General features: G+C 37.0%; 1 protein-coding gene across 3 annotated transcripts in view; it reads left to right on the top strand.

The window, feature by feature from the left end:
• The window catches only part of TASP1 (taspase 1), a gene marked incomplete at both ends in the record, with an annotated part of 220,137 nt that overhangs the window by 159,262 nt on the left and 39,299 nt on the right, over positions 1-21,576 (top strand). For all 3 annotated transcript variants that reach the window (XM_084247263.1, XM_084247262.1, XM_084247261.1), the window contains one exon: positions 12,334-12,444. In XM_084247263.1, coding sequence (XP_084103389.1) covers positions 12,334-12,444 — 111 coding nt within the window. The remainder of the gene's footprint in view (positions 1-12,333; positions 12,445-21,576) is intronic.

Genomic DNA, 21,576 nt, shown 5'->3' with positions numbered 1-21,576 from the left:
GGGAGGAGCTACCAGGATATAAGAGGAGAACGCGGGAGAGAGAGAGAGAAGAAAAGAGATTTAAGAGGAGAACCACGAGAGAGGAGAGTGCTGCGAGAGGAGCAGAAAGAAGGCCAGGAAATTAAGAAGGACATGGAAAAGAAAGACATGGAAAAGTAAGAGAAGGAAAAGGAAAAATAAAGAAGCATGCGCTAGCGTCAAGTTGTCTCAAGCCCCTCATTTCATCCTCAGCCCTTCTCTTTTCGTGCCTACGAATCCCGCGGGTCGGGACAGTTGTATAATTTCGAAGGAGTGATCACATTTTTAGAAGCATTACAACCTTCCAAGACTGAATCAGGAAGAAATAGAAAATGTGAACAGACCAAGTACATGCAAGGAAATATGAACCATAATCAAAAGTTTCCCAAAAACCAAAAAAGCTCAGGACCAAATGGCTTCACTAGTAAGTTGTACCCAACCATCAAAGATAACTAATAGGTATACGTCTCAATATCCTCCAAAAAATTGAAGCAAAGGGAATGATTCCAAACACATTTTATGAGGCCAACATTGTCTTGATTATAAAAGCAGAGAAGGACATCACACACAAAAGGAAAACTATAAACCAGTATGCCTGGTGAATACAAATGCAAAGACCTTCAACAAAATCTGAGTAAACTGAATTTGAAAATGCATTAAAAGGATTCTACGCAATGACCAATTGTGATTTATTCCAGGGATATGTGCACGTGCAACGTCTGCATTTCAGCGTCTGCAAATCAATGATGTATGATAATTCACTACATCAATAAAGGTAACAAAAATCATATCCTGTGAATAGACAGAAAAAGCATATGACAGGATTCAATTTATGATAAAAAGGCCTCTTATTTTTTTTTATGAATAAAAATACATGCCTCTTTATTTTTTTTTATAAATTTTATTGTTATATTCCCCATACAATTGCAGCCCCCCCCATTCTGACCCCAGTCCCTCCCCTCCCGCCCCCGCCCCCCTAAAAGTGTCTCTGGTTCATAGTTTTTTGTTGATTTTGATTTTCACTTTCTTATATTCATTTTCCTGGTCCCTTATTTAAGTTTTCTAGATTCCTGCTATGAGTGAGACCATCCGGTATTTTTCTTTTTCTTTTTGGCTTATTTCGCATGATCCCTTCCAGCGCCATCCATGTTGCTGCAAATTGCATGTGTTTATCTTTTTTGAATGCTGAGTAATATTCCATGGTATATAAGTACCACATCTTCTTGATCCAGTCATCTATTTTTGGGCATTTGGGTTGTTTCCAAAGCTTAGCTATTGTAAACAGTGCTGCTATAAACATAGGGGTGCTGGTGTTCTTTGGAATTGATGTTTCTGTGTCCTTTGGGTAAATACCTAGGAGTGGAATTGCTGGATCATATGGAAGCTCTATGTTTAGTAGGTCCAGAAATCTCCACACAGCTTTCCACAGTGGTTGGACCAGTTTGCACTCCCACCAACAGTGCAGAAGAGTTCCAAAAAGGCCTCTTAAGTGGAGATAGACGAAACGACCCTAAAGCATAATGAAGGCCATACTATATGGGAATCCTGCACATAACATCAAACTTTATGGTGAAAACCTGAAAGTACAAAATATATTCACTTTCAACACTGCTATTTAGTATAGGGTGAAAGTCCTAGCTAGAGCAATTAGGCAGGAGAAATATATAAAAAGAATCCAAATTGGGAAAGAATTAGAACTAGCATTATTTGCAGGCAGCAAATTTAATTTGATAATTTATATAGAATATCCTAAAGAATCCATTAAATAACTCTTAAAAATATTAAATCAGTGCAGTAAAGTGGCATGCTACAAAATCATTATACAAAACTGTGTATTTGCGTATGCAGTCAGTGAAATATAAATCAACAGCACATTTACACTCATATTAAAGAATTAAATGCCTAACAATAAACTTAACAAAGGATTTTTAAGAACCTGTATGATGAAAACATTAAGACATTATTGAAAAAAATAAAAGACAAAGAAATCAAAGGATATACTCTGCTCATGGATTGGAAGAATTAACATTGTAAAATGGCCATCTTACCCAAAGCAATATACAGATTCAGGCAATTTCTATCAAAATTTCAGTGGCATTCTTTATCAAATTAGAGCAGACATTAGTGAAATTAATATGAAATTACAAAAGAACCCACAATGCCAAAGCAGTTCTGATGAAAAAGGAATGGTGGTATTATACCCCCGGACTTCAAACTCTACTACAAAAACAACCCAATCAAAAAATGGGCAGAAGTGGTAAAGAGACCCTTTTCCAAAGAAGACATACAGATATCCAACAGGCACATGAAACAATGTTCATTGTAACTTATCAGAAAAATGCAAATTAAAACCACCTCCCACCTCTAAGAATGGCCCATATCTAAAAGACTAGAAAAGTGCTGGTGATAGTTGGACAAATGGAAAACTTGTTGGTGGGAATGTAGACTAGTACAGCACCTATGGAGTTTTCTCAAAGTATTAAAATAGATCTACATAAGATCCAGCAATTTCATGCCTAGGTATATACCCAAATAATGCAAAAACACTAATTTTGAAGCCATATATGCATTCTGATGTTCATTGCAGCTCTATTTTCAATAGCTAAGTGTCCAGTGACAGATGAGTGGATTAAGAATATGTGATATAGGGCCTCCCCGGTGGCGCAGCGGTTGAGCGCTGGGTTGCGAAGCTGCCCGCAGCCTCTGCAGCACCGGTTCGATACCTGGCTGCTCCCCGGCCACCGGAGGAGGGTCCCACATGGCGCGCAGACCTCTCCTGCCGCCCGCTGCTCCCCTCAGCAGTGTACTTCGGTCCTTCTGCCTGCTCTGCTCCCCGCTCTGGCTCTGGTGAATTCTCTCACCCTCCCGCGCTTCTGACTGTACCCGTGCATGTATAAACAAAACAAACAAACAAACAAATAAATAAAAACATGCCTCTATTAAAAAAAAAAAAAAAGAATATGTGGTATATATACCGAATGGAACATTACTCAGCTATAAAAAAAATTGAGATCTTGCCATTTCTGACAACATGAATGAAACTACTATGGGGGATTATGTTATCAACATAAGTCAGAAGGAGATAGATAGAATCGGATGAATCACACATGTGGAATATAAACGAACAAAACAAAGGAACACACACAGCTAAACCAAACAAATCATAGAAAACTGACTATAAATTTGAGGCTATCAAATAGGGATGTTAAGGGGTTGGGCATGGTGTGGTAACATACATCTTAAGAGTTATGAATCTGTCTTTTTTTAAAAAAGATTTATTTATTTATACAAGCACTGGGTATAGTCAGAAGTGCAGGAGGGTGAGAGAATTCACCAGAGCCAGAGCAGGGAACAGAACAGGCAGACTGATGAAACACACTGCAATGGGGAGCAGCGAGTGCTGCAGAAGTCTGTTGCACCATGTGGGACCCTGCCAGTAGCCAGGGATTAAACCGGTGCTGCAGAGGCTGCAGGCAGCTTCACAGCCCAGTGATCAACCACTGCACCACCAAGGGAGGCCCTGAATCTCTATGTCTTAATCATATACAGTGTTGCAAACTAATATCCTCAATAAAAATTAATAAAATTTTAAATGATGGAATTTTTTTAAAAGAATGAAATTATGGTTTTTAAAACTATGCATATCACCAGAAAACTGCTCATAATGATGACATCCACGAGCTGTGATAGACATGAGTTGTTGAGGAGTAGGAGTAGTTCTCAAGGTTTGTTGTAAAAGTATCTGAGTCACTGATTTAGTACGTCACTCCTCACTTCCTCTTAGTGTTTCTGTCATTTGTCTTCCTGTGCCTCAGCTTCTTTTGGTTTCTCATTATCAAATGAATGTTGTGATAACCATTCCATTGGGATTTTTTGGAAATAAGAAGTGATAAATTGCAGCAAAGTTATATATATCTTATATGATGATGGAGACAATATTACGGGCTTCTCTTCAAAGGCAGAATATACTGGTACTTCATTAATGCAGCAAAAGAGGTATGTTAGGGAATTTTTCATTAGCACATACTCATAATTCCCTATTTATTTTTTTCACTTAATCTCCAGACTCTCTGTGATAGTATATTTCTTTTTCTTAGTTATGTGGATAGTTCCTCTAAGAGAAAATGGCAGTCAAATGATTTGACAATATATATGTTAAAAAGAAGAAAGCAAATTTATTTTTTTATTTTTTTTAGAAATGAAACAGTAAGTATTTGTTTTATTGATAAACTAGGCTCAGACCTGTCCTTAACAAGCAAGCCTAATAATATTTAAAGACAGTGGTTCTTTCTCAAATGTAATGGGAACATAGAACACTAGTGACTACCTTCTAGCTACAGAATTATTTATTCTCTTAATAAGTCTTCACATATTGGGGAGGAAGTACCTATCAGGTTTTACATAAGAAGCCACAATGTTTACTTGCTAACAGCAGGCAATGACTGGTTGCTGCTTCTGGGTAGACATGAATCTTTAAGCTGAAAATGCTACTAGGATTATGCCTGTTAGAATTGGTAGAGCCAATCAGGAATTATTACCCAATTCTTCTAATTTTTTTTATATTTTATTTTATGTAATTCTTACATCATTTTTCATTTTTGCACAATGCATGCATTTTCATTTTGGTTATATTCCCCATACAATTGCACCCCCCTTATTTTGACCCTAATCCTTCCTCTCCCCCCCCCAATAGTGTGTCTCTGGTTTATAGTTGCTTGTTGATTTTGATTTTTACTTTGTGTTAATTAGTCTTTTTCCTGGTCCCTTATTTAGGTTTTCTAAATTCCTGCTATGAATGAGACCATCTGGTATTTTTTTCTTTCTGACTTATTTCGCTGAGCATGATCCCTTCTAGCTCCATTCATGTTGCTGCAAACTGCATGTGTTTATCTTTTTGCTTGCTGAGTAATATTCCATTGTGTATGCCTACCACATCTTCTTGATCCAGTCATCTATTTGTGGGCATTTGGGTTGTTTCCATAGCTTAGCTATTGCAAATAGTGCTGCTATAAACATAGGGGTTCAGGCGCCCTTTTGAATTAATGTTTCTGTGTTATTTGGGTAAATACCTAGGAGTGGATTTGCTGGATCATATGGAAGCTCTATCAATTCTTCTAATTTTTAAGGTGAGGGAAGAAAGCAAGGTTCAGAGAGGTATAGTGACTTGACCAAGTTCAACTAGAACTTACCAAGTCTGTAACCCTAATTCCCTTATTCAATAACCCAGTTTTGTATTCATTTGTGTTTTGTGGACATCTGTGCATTTTTCTGTCTGTGATCCCACTTTACTGAACTCTTGGTCACAGTCAGTTGTTTTAAGCTTAACCCCTGACTATCTTGTTAAGTCAGATTCATGGCTCCTCAGAATGTTAAAACTGATAGAAGAAGTCTGTCTGTGGTAAAAGTTGTCAGTTACAGAATTCCGGAGCTATTGATGGCCATTATCATCCATAGAGAGGAAGCTATGTCCAACTGTTTCTGAAACTCACCGCATTGTTTCATCTTCAAAAGTCTGTTCTTTTTCTCTTGAATTTCATGAGCCAGCAAGGCCTCACTTGTACTTAAGGCCATTCTAATTGAGATTCTGGCACTAGCAATCAAAAGAATATGAATTAATATATTCCTTGAATTTTATACTTGAATACTTACAGTGATTCTATTACCAAATTGCTTTAAATTTTCTATCCTTAAAGATTACAACACAAATACAGTAAGTAGGTATTTTATTTATTCAGAATTCACATTTACAATCTAAAGGAATGTACAAATTACACACATTTGATCACATTGAATGTGTCTCTTATCATGTATATAATTTCATTCTCTTACCATGTGTATAATTTCATTCATAGCAGTGACAGACTTGGATATTTAAAAAAGAAGTTACTTAAAACATTTTATTATGGTAAATGAACTTAATATTATTTATAAATCTTTGCTTACTTTGTGAAAATACTTGCATATATTTTAATGGAACTTTAGTTTGTCCTAGTTTATTTATATGTACTTCCAATTCCCTAAATGTGTATAAAAAGCACCTAGCCCTGCCAACTGTAAATCAGATATTCTGCAGGGGAGGGGAAGGAAAAGGGGTCAAAACAAGAATGGGAAGAGCACAAGGGACTATTCTAATTTTTCACCTGTGATGGTGCACAGGTGTATTGGTAGTGGGAATTCTATGGGGACTACACCTGAGAAAAGAAAGCAAACATTGTACAAAAAAATAAACAATGACGTAAAATATATATAAATAAATTATTATTAAAAAAAAAAAGCACCTAGCCCTGCGCCTAACATATACCATGTAATTTTTTTTTCTTACGTGGGAAGACTAAGAAATAGTGTTTCTTTTTATGTAGAGATTGTTTAACATAACTTGTAAATTTGATACTGTATCACCAACACCATCAAATTACTAAGCACTGGTTCCAACAGTTGTAGGTGGTTAACAAGGTAGGTACAGTAAATCCTATTCAGCATGATAATCTTTGAGAACCAGCAAAATGCTAAAGTCTTCCTAAATCAATATTACTACCTCAAATGTTTAATAGCACCTGGAAGGTCATGTATATAAATTCAATCTTCACAGCAACTCAGAAAGATGTCTTTTAATATCTATGATTTATAATTGAAGAAACTGAAGCATGAATTAAAATGTGTGTGTGTGTGTGTATGTGTGTTTTGCTTAAAAAAACAGTTGCCACCTGAGATTCAAAACAGGGTCTGAGTCAGTATTATTTTTATATCATAGTGATATGAAATCTGAGTACTTGCCATGAGATATTTAGAATCTTCAAATATAATTTAATCATCGTTTCATTAAATAACTGAAATGAATCATACCAAGGAGGATGCACCCTGATAAAAAGCTTCGGTGGTGCCCTGGGGGCCACACCTTCTTTCAGAGCATTCACATAATGCAGCAGGAAGTTGGGTGTTTAGAGGTTGGGCATGGAGGAAGCCAATGATTAAGTGGGAATGCTTTGTGAGTTATTAACAGGACTTCAAGGTGTGTCAAATATCCCCACCCCAGAAATCTTGTATCTGTATAAAAAGAAAGGAAGAAAATAGCTGAAGAAATAATTCCATTTGTGGAGGGAAAGGAAGACAGGTAGACAGTTCACAGCAATGACCCCTGGGGAAATCTCAGGGAAATGGGGTATAAGAAGTTCACTTTGGAGCCTCCCTGGTGGTGCAAGGGGTTAATAAGCACCACACTATGAAGCAATCCACAGCCTCTGCAGCATGAGTTTGATCCCTGGTCGGCCAGGGAGCAACCCACATGGAGAGGCAGACCTCTCCTGTCTTGCCCGCTGCTCCCCTCAGCAGTGTACTTCTGTCAGTCTGCCTGTTCTGTTCCCCACTCTGTCTCTGGCGAGTCCTGCATCTCTGGCCTGTACCTCTGCTCTTGTATGCAGAAATAAATAAATCTTAATAAAGAAGTTCACTTTGGCTGGAGGATATGATGTGTAAAAATAAATAGGGAAATTGGTTGGAAAGAGAGAGCTGGACCACACTAAGATGGTTTGACATAATTTTATGGGCAATTGGGAACCACTGAAGGTTTTTGAATGGTTTAATAATGTGATCATATAGCTGGGTGTATATTTTGTACTAGAGTAAAACTTTGATGTCTCTATTTCCATGCTCTCATATCTAATTTACAAACTACCCTTCTAATTCTACTTGCAGAATATATCCCAGTTTAAATATCTGCTGAGTCTCCATTGCCACTAGGCTCTCTTAAGCCACTGTCTCCTCTCAACTGTACAGCCACAGCAGATACCTTAGTGGTTAACTTCCACCGTTGCCCTAACAACCCATTCTGTACTGCAGAGTAGTCTTTTACAAGTACAAATAAAAATCTGTCATTGTCCTGGTTAAAACTCTCCATTGTCTTTTCCTCACATTTGAAATTCCAAACTCCTTGCTATATTCACAACACCTTCTGTAACCCTACATGGCCTGGTTGCTGCTTTCTGAACTCTTTCCTCTCTCTCACTTTGCTCTTGCCACATTCTAACCTTTTTATTTTCTGAACACCCAACCTCCTTCTCAACTTAGGATGTCTGCATCATCTCCCTAGAATGTTCTTTCCCTAGAACTTTACATGTCTAACTACTTATCAAAAGATGCCTTCTCAAGTCCTTGATATAATAAAGAAGGCTTCGTGCCAATCACGCCCTCCATTTACCAGGCTTTATTTTCTAGACAGCACTTACTACTGTGTGGCTGGATTTACTTACTGATTTGTGAGCTTCTTTTTTTTTTAATCTTCATTTTATTCACTGCTAGTGCATAAAAGAATCCAGTGCATAGTAGATATTTATTGAATTAGGAGATTTTAGTGATTAGAGCTTTGAAATTTACTGTAGTGTTTCCAGTAAAATGAAAGTATATTGACGGTCTTGTCAGTAGAAATAAAGGGAGTGATGGCTGACAAGTGCAAAGATAGTTATAATGTACAGAATTTGGCATGATTTGAAGTGTTGAATCTTTAGATAGGAAAGAGGTGGAAGGTTTTGAGCTTGGATTAGTTATAAGAAATCCAGGAGAAGTTCCAGATTTAATGTGGAAAGGAATGATTTTACAGGTGCTTAGTGTGAGAGCTGGTGGGGTGAGGTATGCAGCAGTGGTTGAAAGGTGGGTTTATCTAGTTTCTCATTCCTTGAGAGTCATTATAACAAAGCAATAAAGCACCATGGACTCAGATGAAGGGAGAAAGTAACATTCCCTATTCAGCTGTAACATGGTAATGGCAAGTCATTGTACCTCTCCAAGCCTCATGATAACAAAGCCCAATGATAATAAAATGCTACCCAGCGTGGGGTACTCAATGACTGTGAATTCCACGTTTTCTTCTCCCTTCGATATAAAGCTAAGGATTAAAAAAGTAGCTCCACAGTTTCAATTTATATTGTTTTTATTTGCAAAGCAATGCATTCGTGTGGCTTAAAAAGATAAAAAAAATACCCCAGGCTTATAATGAAAATGAGTAATTTTCTGTCCCACCCACCCTCAGTTTCCTCTTAAAGCTATTACTTTTTTTTTAATATTTTATTTTATATGATTTTTATATCATTTTTCATTTACATACATACATTTTGCACTATGTATGCATTTTCATTTTGGTTATATTCCCCATACAATTGCACCCCCCCTTGTTTTGACACTAGTCCTTTCTCTCCCTGCCCCTCCCTGCCACCTCCCTACCCCCCCCCCCCGGCTGCCGCTCCCAGTAGTGTGTCTCTGGTTTATAGTTGCTTGTTGATTTTGATTTTTACTTTGTGTTAATTATTCTTTTTCCTGGTCTCTTATTCAGGTTTTCTAAATTCCTGCTATGAGTGAGACCATTACTTTTAACTCTCTCTCTTTTTGCTCTCTTAGCTACTTCCTCTAGAACTTACATGTATGATTCAACAGAATATGCATCTTCTACTATTTCCTGATTTTCCAACTTCAGATATTATTTGATATCAAATTTAGATATTTTCATTTTCACACTGGGGAATGTGAGGATTTAATTTCCTTTTACTTCCAATCCCAAACTACATATATCTTCCTTGTTAATGCATTACATCTCTCTTTTTTAGCTCGTGATCTTTGTGAGTTTTCATCTTTCATTCTCTCTTTTGACATCTGAGCTATATTGTGATTCTGTTTCCTTTCTTACACAAATTCTTAATTTTTCTGTAGTGAATGTCTACTTCATTGTTTTTTAGGGTTTTTTTGTACCAATATCTTCTTTCGTTCTCAAGCTTACTTCAAAATCTGAACATTTCCTCTTAATATTTCCAAATTCAACATATGTTCTCTAAGTTTAATTTTTTTTTTTTTGCCCTTGGAAATACCTTTCCAGATTCTTTTTTTTTTTTCTTTTTTTTTTTCCTTTCCAGATTCTTCTGACTTCCTGCTCCAATTTGTACTGTTGACCCTCTGAGCTTCCTGTGTTGCCTTGTATCATCCAGGAATCCCTGTATTTTCTTTTGTTTTGTATCCTGTTTCCAGATCTTCCCCCCAACCCCATATTTTGCCAAGATTTTCCTACCAGCTTTCTGAGAAGGAGTGACTGAAGGGTAAATTTTTGAGATTTTGTAGAGCATTATTCTAACACTCATACTTGATTGACATTTTAGCCAGATATAGAATTCTAAGTTAGAAATAATTTTCCCTCAGCATTTTGAAGAGAGTGCCTCTTAACATCATAATTTTCAGTGTTATGTTGAGAAATCTGATGTTACTATGTTGCCTTGTTTTTCACATGATCTTTTTTTTCCCACTGGGAAATTTTTATGCCTTTCTCACTGTCTTTAGTATTTTGATATTTCACCATGATATATCTCCATGGTACTCTTTTTTTTTTTTTTTCATGAATTGTGGTGGGAGGTTGATAAGCCTTTTTTGAGTTTGAGCACTCATCCTTCATTCTTGGAAATGTTTTTAACTTATTTTCTTTGAAATCTTATTTCTTTGTGTGATTACTATTATTCGGATATTGGACCTTCTGGTCTGTTCTGATTTTTTTCTTATATTTTATCTTTGTCCTTATAACATTTTTGTTGTCGTTAATGTTTCCTCTACTCAATGCCTAAGTTTTCCCTGTGTTTATTGTTTTGCTTGTTTTGTTCTGTGTCTTTCCTAAAGGCCTGCCTGAAACATCTAATGAACCTAGGTTGTCTGTACTCTTTAACAGTTATGTACCAAGAAGCTGAACTGAAAAAAAATCTGTGTATCAGTCATTCTTGGCATCTAAAGCCTGTACTAGAAGGCAAGGACAAGCAATAGTTTGACAGTCTCTCAAGTAGGTCCTTATTCTTGTGCTGATTAAGCTGATTGAGTGGCTCAAAAGGAATTATCTAATTTCTTCCTAGAAGATATCAGTCTGGCTTTTTGGTAAGCTGTGAGCCTCTAGGTGAAGGGAGTTGGGTACTTCACCAGTTAGCATAAAGACTTTCACTTCAGCTCCCTGATTTCAGTAAGGAGATGCTCTCCTGTACTGGGCTAATTTGATGCCTCCAAGTCTCAAGTTTTCTGTTTCAGCCTCTCTAGACAGTAAATATTCTGGCTTCTAAAGAGTTGAGGAGGAGATTGAAAGCTGGAGCTGTAGATCAAGGGTTGACAAACTTGCTTTAAAGGAACAGCAATTAACAATTTTAGATTTGGGGGCTACATCATGGTCCTTATCACAGATACTTATCTTTCTCTTCCTTTTTTTGAAAATAACCCTGTAAAATGTAAAGTAAATATTCTTAGCTTGTAGTTGTGAACTGGATAGGTCTAGAGGATATGCAGGATACTTTCAACCATCTTCATTTTAGTCCCACCCTGCATGCCTGCCTTAGAAGGAACTTGAAGCCTTCAATTTCTGACCCTTTGGGTTTTATGACAAACCTGGGTGGCTTCTTATAGGTGACTCCAAACCTCCACCCTCCCCCCCACTCCATACCACCACCCTGTGGAAACAGGTTTCATCTTTCACAGATCTCTTGGTGAGCAACTACTTCCCTCAGTTTTCTGGGATTTGGGGAAGCAGTGGAGATAAATGTATGTGTTTAATCTACTAAGTTTAACCAGAAGCTCCCCCCAAATCCAATTTGCTTGGTTTTTATTTTAGTACTTTCTTTGATAGTGCTTGGGTTAATTTTGCATTTGTTTTCCACGTGCTTCCTTGCTATGCCAGATGTTTGAAGATGTCCTTGGGGAGGAAAAATGAGGGGTTTTAGACTGTAGTGTTCTTGAAATGCTCACAATAGCTCAGTGTGTGAGATTTCAAAGAGGCCTGGTTGTTTCTAACCACCAGACTCTGAGAAATACAGTTTCATCCTTATTTGTGTAAACCATCAGGAGCATTTTTAAATGTTTGTAATAAAGTTTGTGGCTTATTGTTTAAAATTGAATTTAAGGTTGTAAATCAAAGCTTTTGGTGGCATGGCCTTTACAGCAGTGAGAGCCTGGTAAGTGATCCCTAAGAGCTGATCAAAGGGAGTTGCTGAGCATTTTTTCCTGTATTTGTGTTTTGGTTCTTTAATCTGGTAGTGTTTCCAATTCTATTCTGAACACAGTAATATGTGCTCCACCCCCACTCAAGTCTTCTTGGCGGCATCTGACACTGTCTTTGCCAAATGGCCCCTATTTGGGCATACATCTTCCTTTGCTATCAATCCTATACCAGGTATGAACAATAGTGATTGTCAGCAAATGGCCATCTTTCAATATCTTATTTATACAACATTTTTTGTTCAAGTAATCAAATGAAAATTGAAACTTAAAAAAGTAAAATTCACCGAAAAATCACCCCTAGTGGTTTCTGCCTAGGTTCACCTTTCTTGGCCAGTGAAGACGGAGTGCTGGGAGGTGTGATTGTTCTCCGATCTTGCAGATGTTCTGCAGAGCCTGACTCCACCCAGAACAAGCAGACACTTCTTGGTAAGTTGGATGTGTATGTTACGTGTTTGTCTTTCATATTTTCAAGACATGAAAGATTTATATCCTTAAGTTAATAAATGATGGGAAGGCAATGATGATCTATTATATATAGTCATCTGTAGTCTACTACTCTTTTTTTTCCCAAAGATTTATTTATACAAGAACGGAGGTATAGGCCAGAAGCACGGGAGGGTGAGAGAATTCACCAGAGAAAGAGCAGGGAGCAGAACAGGCAGAAAGACTTAAAACACTGCTGAGGGGAGCAGCGGGCAAGACAGGAGAGGTCTGCCATGCCATGTGGGTAGCTCCCTGGCCGACTGGGAATCAAACCCGCATTGCAGAGGCTATGGACAGCTTCACAGTGCTGCGCTCAACCTGCTGCGCCACTGGGGAGGCCCTACTACTCTTTTTTGCATAGTAAACATGTAAAAAAGAAATATTCATTTCTGAGCATGTGATTTGAGTTATAATTTTCAAATTGGTTTACAGGACCTTTACCAAGATCTAATATTGAGACTATTGCACCATAATCCTTTACCAAATTCCAATATTGAGACTGTTGCACCATTATTTATCCCTTTCTTTAGTCCACAGAATCTTTGAAATCATCTATAACACATTAACAGTAACATAGAAAGAAGCTCCTTCCTATTTCCCCTCCCAGAAAGGAATCAGAACTCTCTGAAGAGCTACTGGCCTAGAAGACTTTCCTGACTTTGTTACTTATTAGCTCTAACACTTCCATGCACCATTCTTACTGTTCATGCCACTTCCTTATTTGTCAAATAAGCATGTCTGCCCTGACCTACTCATAGCACTATGGTCAGAAAGAGTCAAAAGAGCATTTTGCAAATCTGTAGATGTCCATCCAGGCATATGGTTTTGTTTCTAGCCAAGTACACAAGCGAGGATGAAATCCAACCAATCCTCCATTTACCAAGGAATGAACATATGGGTTCTGCTTCTCCCACATGAGTGCCCGTTTCTAGTCCACTCACCCAGAGTGGATTTTCTAATCCATTCATCAAGAAGGGGCATTTTTAAATTCTGCATAAATATGCCATGTAATCTAGCAGGGGCCCTATATGCTATTTTTTATTATATTTGGGAAGGTGGGGTGGGGCTTTATAAACAACAGAAATTTATTTCTCAAAGTTCTGGAGGCTGAGAGTTCCAAGATCAGGGCATAAGCATACTCAGCATTCTGTAAGGGCCTGATTTCTGATTTACAGGCTGCTTCATTTTTGCAGTGTCCTCACAAGATGGAAGGGACAAATCAGATCTCAGAGATCTCATGTGTATTTGTCAGGGATATTGGTCTATAGTTTTCTTTTTTGTGTGATGCCCTTGTCTGTTTTTGGTAACAGTGCACTGTTGACCTCATAAAATGTATTTGGAAGCATTTCCTCTTCCTCAATTTTTAGGAGACTTTGAGAAGATATGTTAGTTCCTCTTTGAAAGTTCAGTAGAACTTACTTGACACCATCTGGCAATGGGTTTTGTTTTTTGGGAGAGTTTTGATGACTGTTTCAATTTCATTTCTTGTAATTGATCTGTTCAGGTTTTCTATTTCTTCCTGGAAGAAAGAAATCTAATTGTCTTGGAAGATTGTATGCTTCTAAAAACTCATCGAATTCTTTCAACTTTTCTAAAGTGTTGGCATAAAGCTGTTCATAGTCTCTTATGACCTTCTGAATTTCTGAGTTGTCTGTCATAATTTCTCCTCTTTTACTTCTGATTCTATTTATTAGTGTTTTCTCCCATTTTTTCTTAGTGATTGTACCTAGGGGTTTGTCTGTTTTATTTGTTTTTTCAAAGAACCAGCTTTTGGAGTCATTGATCTTTTAAATTAACTTTTTATTTTACGTCTATTAATTTATTTATACTCTTTTATTATTTTGTTCCTTCTGTTAGCCTTTGGTTTCATTTTTTTTTCTAGTTCATTAAGTAATAAGGTTGGATTATCTATTTGAACTCTTCCTTCTTAGTGTGTATTCTTTTTGCATCATGAATTTGCATTAATCCTTCCCTATTCCTTGAATAGGGTCTCTGTTCTGCCTTTTCTCCCCCTTTCCTTCTGAGATACACATTATTCTAATTTGGTTTTCATAGTGGTATTGGATATTTCTCAAATTGCCTCTTATTTTTGTTACCTCTCATTTCTCTCTCTTCTTCCACCAGTCTCTTTAATGCATTACTATATTTGAGGTTACTGATTAAATCTTACATTGATCTGTTTTACTTCCATAACTGACTCGAGTTATTTATTTATTTAAATTTTAAAATATAAGTCCTGGGCCTCCCCGGTGGCGCAGCGGTTGAGCGCTGGGTTGCGAAGCTGCCCCCGGCCTCTGCGGCGCTGGTTTGATCCCCGGCTGCTCCCCGGCCATCGGAGGAGGGTCCCACATGGTGCGCAGGCCTCTCCTGCCGCCCGCTGCTCCCCTCAGCGGTGTACTTCGGTCCTTCTGCCTGCTCTGCTCCCCACTCTGGCTCTGGTGAATTCTCTCACCCTCCCGTGCTTCTGACTGTACCCAGTGCATGTATAAACAAAACAAACAAACAAACAAAATAAATAAAAACATGCCTCTATAAAAAAAAATAATAAATAAAATATAAGTCCTTTTTTTATACATTGTTATTTTTTGGACAATATATGATTTCTTCCCTCAGGTATTGTCACCATGGTTTCCTATCACCATATGACTTTGTGTTAGCCCCTCCTCCATTTTTACACCTACCCACCCCTCCTCACCTTCTCTATACCCCATATATAGGATCAGCTTTCAGGGTATGTTTTTGTCTGACTCTCTAGAATTCTTGATGTCATTTATTATGCTCTTTACCTGCTGAATTTGTTATTTTTCATATTTAAAGATCAATTTCTGTCTTTTCATTGATTTTATTTCTGAGCTTTTGTTGTGTTTCTTTGATTAGCATTTCTAATTCTCTTATATTTCTTTGATTTGTCTGAGTTTTCTTCTACCTCTTTGAGTTTCTTTATTATAGCAGTTCTGAACCATATCTGATAAGGGAGATAGTCTTCGTTTTGTATTTGGATTTTGGAGAGAGTTGTTCTCACCATGAGATGTTATCTTCTTTTGAGGTCTTATGTTTCCATGTGTTACTTTTTTTAGTCTGCCCACTTTGCCACTTGAGGTGTCACTATTTTATTTTATTTTATTTTATTTTATTTTATTTTTAATATTTCAGGCAGTAACTTAAGGGGTTAAACTGTTCTAATTTTCCCACAAGTTGTGCTGGGCATTTGTTTGATTTTATTTTGTCCTTTGCTAGCTGTGTACATACTGGGATCTGTTTTGTAGTTACTGAATCAGCAGGGTAACACATTATTTCTTGATGTATCAACTTTATTTGAACCCTATCAATCATCCCTCACTCCTTCAACTATAAAATTTAGATAAATTCAGACACTCTTTTTCTGTTTTCTTCCTCAACTCAAAACTATCATCTCACTATTACTGTCATGGTTACTTACATTTGCATTTTAACCTATAATTATAGTTGTCTTTTATACTCTGGTTAGAGTATAAAACAGTTACATTTAGTAATCATCATTGACAGTATCAAGATTTTGTAAATATTGTTCACTGTAGATCCCAGTTTTGGAAGACTGGATCGATCAATAATGGAGAAAGGTTTTATCATAAACCTCTGCTTATAAAAGGAAAAAATTTCAAAGATCAAGTTCAAGTGTAGTCTCCTGTGCTATTCTACCAGTACTCCAAAGCAGCCACAACTTAATTTGCTTCATGTTTGGACCATGATTTCTCTTTTATTGCTTTATAAAATTCTCATGAAAAGTAACTTCATAAACTTGTGATTGCTTAATGCTTAGTAATATCTAGTAACCAGAAATGATGAAAAGTCTTTTATCCTATGCTTCCAAATAAAACAAACCAATTCCCTAAATTAAAAAAAGTAAGTTCTATACATTGTTCAACTGTTTGTACCAAGAGTAGTATAATCAAAACAGTATTTCACTTTAATTTTTCCTATTTAAACTCTCTTTTCTGAAAATAATAGTGTTTCTATTACACCACAAAAACAACTTCAATCAAATCTCACTGCCACTTGATGGCATTTACAATAATTCATTACTAAGTTTCTCCTCTTGACAAATACATCAGTTGCAAGAATTCCAATGAACTACTTCCAGGGTGGGATGACTCAAATACAGGGCACTGTCAAGATTTGTCCTTTGTTTGCTGATTGATGAATAGAGTTGGATAATCTCAGGTATGAAGGAACTTTCAAAGTCCCCTTCTGTGACATTGTTACAATTGCTTCATCCATAAATTGTTTTCAAGAAGTGGAACTTAATTCCCCTTTCCTTGAGACTCTTCCAATATGTAAGAATATGTTAAAGTGATAATGTATGACTTCTGAGGTTAGGTCACAAGAGGCATTGTGGCTTCTTTTTTTTGCTCTCTCTTGGGTCATTCTCTCAGAAAGACCAACTACCATGTCATTAAGATACTTATACAACATTATGGAGAGGCCCACATGGCAAAAAAATTGACCTTCTTTCCAACCCAGTGAAGCACTGGGGCTTCCTGCCAATAGTCTCAGATTTGAGTGAGCCATCATATGACTGCAGCCCTAGGCAAATTTCTTGACTGAAATCTCATGAGAGGGCAGTAACCACCCAATAATGCCACACCTCAATTCCTCAACCACAAAAACTAAGATAATATATGTCTTTAGTTTTAAACTACTACATTTTTTTAATAAATTATGCAACAATTCTAATAAACCTCTAAATCCTCTTACAGCCAAATGACTCTCTAATTTGCCCCAGAAACTACAATGACAAATCAAGGGGTTCTGCTGCATCTTTAGGTAGCTCAGACAATTAGACTTCAGTTTGCATCTGTGGTCCTGGTTCTTCTCCTTGGGATATTCTGGGACAAATATGATCACTGCTATTCTACTCTGAAGTCCCTTATAACATTTTTTCCAGGTTGCCTCCTTAGCTTCCCCAACTCTATTCATCTCCTACTTCCACACTTCCAACAGACTTCTTTCTTTAAACATAACTATGGCTGACCCAGAGAACCTAGCTATGGGTTCAAAAACAGGGGTGGTCAGAAGAGAAGTAGACTGTCATGAAGCAGAAATGACAAAAATGAGAACTGACTTAATTGGACACAGAATTCCACAATCCGAGGATCAGAGAGATAGTGGTCAAAACAAGAGCTACATTAGTATAGGGGTCTACCTGGTAGTGCAAGGGGTTACGATGTAGTACTATAAAGCTATCCGCAGCTACTGGAGCACGAGTTAATCCCCGGCCAGAGAGGTGGCCCACATGGCACAGCAGACCTCTCCTGTCTTACTCACTGCTCTCCTCAGCAGTGTATTTCAGTAGATCTGCCTGTTCTGCTCCCCACCCTGTCTCTGCTGAATCCTCTCATGCCCCACACCTCTGGCTGTACCCCAGTTCTTGTAGCATAAATAAATCTTTAAAAAAAATTTTAAAAAAAGAACTGTATTAGTATATGTGATCAGTTTACATATGGTAAATGTTGAATAACTTTCTATGAATATAAAATATATATATAAAAACTTTATCTCTTACTGTCACACTGTGCATACACACACACATGAAACCTCTGCTGTTCACTTCCCTAGAAGGTTGATGGGAACTACTTAATGTGTTGGGGAAAGCCCTGCCTTGATCTCACCCCAAAACACAGTTACAGTGTGATTTCTGACTAGTCCATCATTTCCTTCACTCATTCCCAAAGTATTAAGTCTGGTCACTCCAGATTGCTTGGTTTTCTTCCAAGGGGCCATATTCTTCCCCACTAACTTTCATGTGTTTTTACCTGTGCTTGGAATGCCTGGTGCCAGTTACTTTATTTCTTTATGAACCGGGATAGATAGAAATCTTCTTGGAATCCTTTGGAAGCCCTTCCATCAGAGGATTTGTTCCTTCCTTGTGCTCTTTTTGCAACACGCATTTGGCATCCCTTGTAACTCTCACCAGGGCACATCCCAGACATGTGTTAAATTGTCTACCCTTCCTCTAGGCCAACCCCTCCTAACATTTTTTTTTCTGAACCCCATTATTTAAAAGGAATATATCATTTTTTATTCCCAGTGACTCACATGGAGGCTACAGGGGTTTGAAATATCTTTTCAATTTATTAGAAGATATCACTGCTTCTGAGAATAACACCACCAGATTAAATCATTTGAGGACAGGGACTGTGTCATACCCAACTTTGTATTTACCCTCCATAGTAGTCATCCAATAATTATTGGATAAATGAATTAAGTGCCAAATGGAATTTCCTTGTTGATTATTAGGCAGAGATTTTAAAAGAAATCAACCACTCTTCCAGAATAATGTAATGGCACATAAGATATCCTCATATGCTCTTAGGGAAAAAACAAGAAATACAGGACAGAAATGTTGGATAATGATGAGTATTCTGGAACAAGAAGATTTGGAGACAGTCTCTGCAAACATTCTTGTAAAAGGACAATTTGAATATGAATGTGTTTGCCACACCATCCCACCACCTCCTACACCCCACCCCTATCATGAGATGCTGACAAAATTCAGCCTACAAACCTGATTTAACACAAAGCAAATGTTTGTGTCTAGAATGGAGCAGCTGAAAAGAATTAGTTTTCTCTCAGCTTTTAAATTAAAAAAAATATATATTTTTACCTGCTAAAGTACAATTACATGTATTTTCCAGGCCTCTACAGAAGTGCTTTATAAAAGCTGGTGTATGTAATATGGTTGATAATCATGTACACAGATACATCAAGCCTTTCAGTGGGAAAAAAAAGAGTCCTTTTCTGTTTTAAGCTTGTGTTTCAATACAGGTAATTAGAATATATGCAAATACACGGCATAAACTATAGGTCTCACTATATGGATATAATTCTTTTCTTATAAGTTCCCCTTGCTGTGCTGAGGAGAGTCTGACATTCCCCGTGAAATATAGGATTCTTTCCTTAAAGTGGTTAGTAGGAAGCAGTGAGTGTGGGGATCAATGAGAAACAGACTCCAGATATTTAAGGAAAATCTTAAGCAATTCAGTACAGAAGTCATAGAGGTTATTAGGGCTTAAAAGACTGTGTTTGGCCAGTAACCTTTGTGCTACGCCCGTGATGGACTCCTTCATCCTAAAGATTTAAGCACAGCTTGATGATTTAAGCACAGCTTGATCATCTGATGAGCACACATGGTAAATGTTACTTTCCCATTGTTACCTCACCTACTCAGAATAACATCAAGTTCTTTGCTATCCAGAAATATGTTTATGATGGTGAAAGTTAAATTTTGTTCAGAATATTGCTTTCAGTCATCTAGCTACCCCCTATTCTGTTTTTTTTTTCCTCTTTGCTATGAAATGTTTCATGTACTTTTAAAAGGAGAATGTAGTTAATTTGTGATTTATAAAGGATAATAATAAAATGAACACCTGTGGACCCGTCACCCAGCTTAAGCAAGTGCTTGTTACCAATACCTTTGAAGTCCCCATGTGGCCTTGTCTAAATTCCAAATAAATGGCATAGCACATTATTTCTTCTGTAAGAATTTTTTTCAGTTTCTTACATAATTACCTTAAAGGATAATGAGTCTCTTTATCATTTTAGATCTAGCTCTATCAAATCACAGTGTTCTTCACTTGCCAGTTAGAACTTAAACATGCTGTTACCCCCTCACCATCCCTTCCTCCCCCTGCCTCTTTCAAAACTAGGTTTACTAGTTTTTGTCATCCTTACCAATACATGCTGTGGTTTAAAAACTTTCAGTCTTAGATTGAATTGATGCTTCCTGAACCATCAAAAAGATAAATGATAATTCTACTGTAAGTTAAAATTCCAAATCATCTTTTGTCTTTACTGGCATTAAAAATTTGGTGAGCATGTATAAACACAGATACTTAAAAGGAGCTTCATTCATGGGACCCCAGAAATATCACTTATTTCCATGGAACATATCTTCTATGACTGATAATTCTGCTGGGCTCATGATCATAAAAATAATCCTCAAAGACAAGGCAAATTAGCTGCTAGACTTGCAGTGAGAAAAGAGCTACTTATGGAAATATATATGATGTTAAGAACTTGTCTTAAAAATATAACTAAAATTGTTCTATAAGAGGGCACAATGTCATGATTGAAGGCTTATTTCTTTAGTGGGATAGAGAATAGCAGTGCTTTGGGATTGTTACATCTTCACCATGGTCTTCAGAGATAGGCTGGATCCTGATTTTTATTTAAGGATGATTAAGGAGGGAAGCAAAGTAAGTAATTTATTTAGGTGTAAGGTGCATCTGGCAGACACAATATTTAAGCATTTTAACAATTGCATTAATCTGTGAGGTTGTGCTCTGAAATTTATATTTTTCAGAATTTGTTTTCATTTTAAAACAGAGATGTTGATTACAAGTATCTATAATCTACTTTGTTTGACAGAACTTTTCTTCCTCTAAATATCACTAATACACTTTTTAAAAATTGGAAATAGATTTTCATTTGTAATTTTCTTCTCCATCTTGAGTTAGTTCTATCTATAATTCACCATGCAAGTTTTGTTTTTTGTTTTTTATTTTTGTACATAGGTTTCCATCTGAAATAAAGAATGCAAAGGTTTGTTAACAGAATTCTAGTGATTATGTAATTTATTTTACTGTGCTCCTCCTAAAACTCTCAGGAAAAACATTTTAGCAAATTTATAGTCCATTTTCATCTTCTCAAAGGGTAATAGAGATCACTCTACGATGAAATAAATCATTAAAAAAAAAGTTGTTGGGGCCGCCCTGGTGGCGCAAGGGGTTAAGACGCAACCTATGAAGCTGTCTGTCCACAGCCTCTACAGCACAAGTTTGATCCCAGGTCAGCCAGGGAGCAATCCACATGGTGCAGCAGACCTCTCTTGTTTCACCCGCTCTCCCCTCAGCAGTGTATTTCAGGCAATCTGCCTGTTCTGTTCCCCACTCTGTCTCTGATGAGTCCTCTCACCCCCCACACCTCTGGCCTGTACCCCAGCTCTTCTATGCATAAATAAATAAATCTTTAAAAAAATTAAAAAATAAAAAAAGTTGTTGACTGAATGAAGTCATGTTTTAATAAAACTCATTTCCC

This window comes from Talpa europaea (genome assembly GCF_964194135.1).
Source record: "Talpa europaea genome assembly, chromosome: 11".
Lineage (NCBI taxonomy): Eukaryota > Metazoa > Chordata > Mammalia > Eulipotyphla > Talpidae > Talpa > Talpa europaea.
This window is presented reverse-complemented; position numbering and strand designations above follow the sequence as displayed.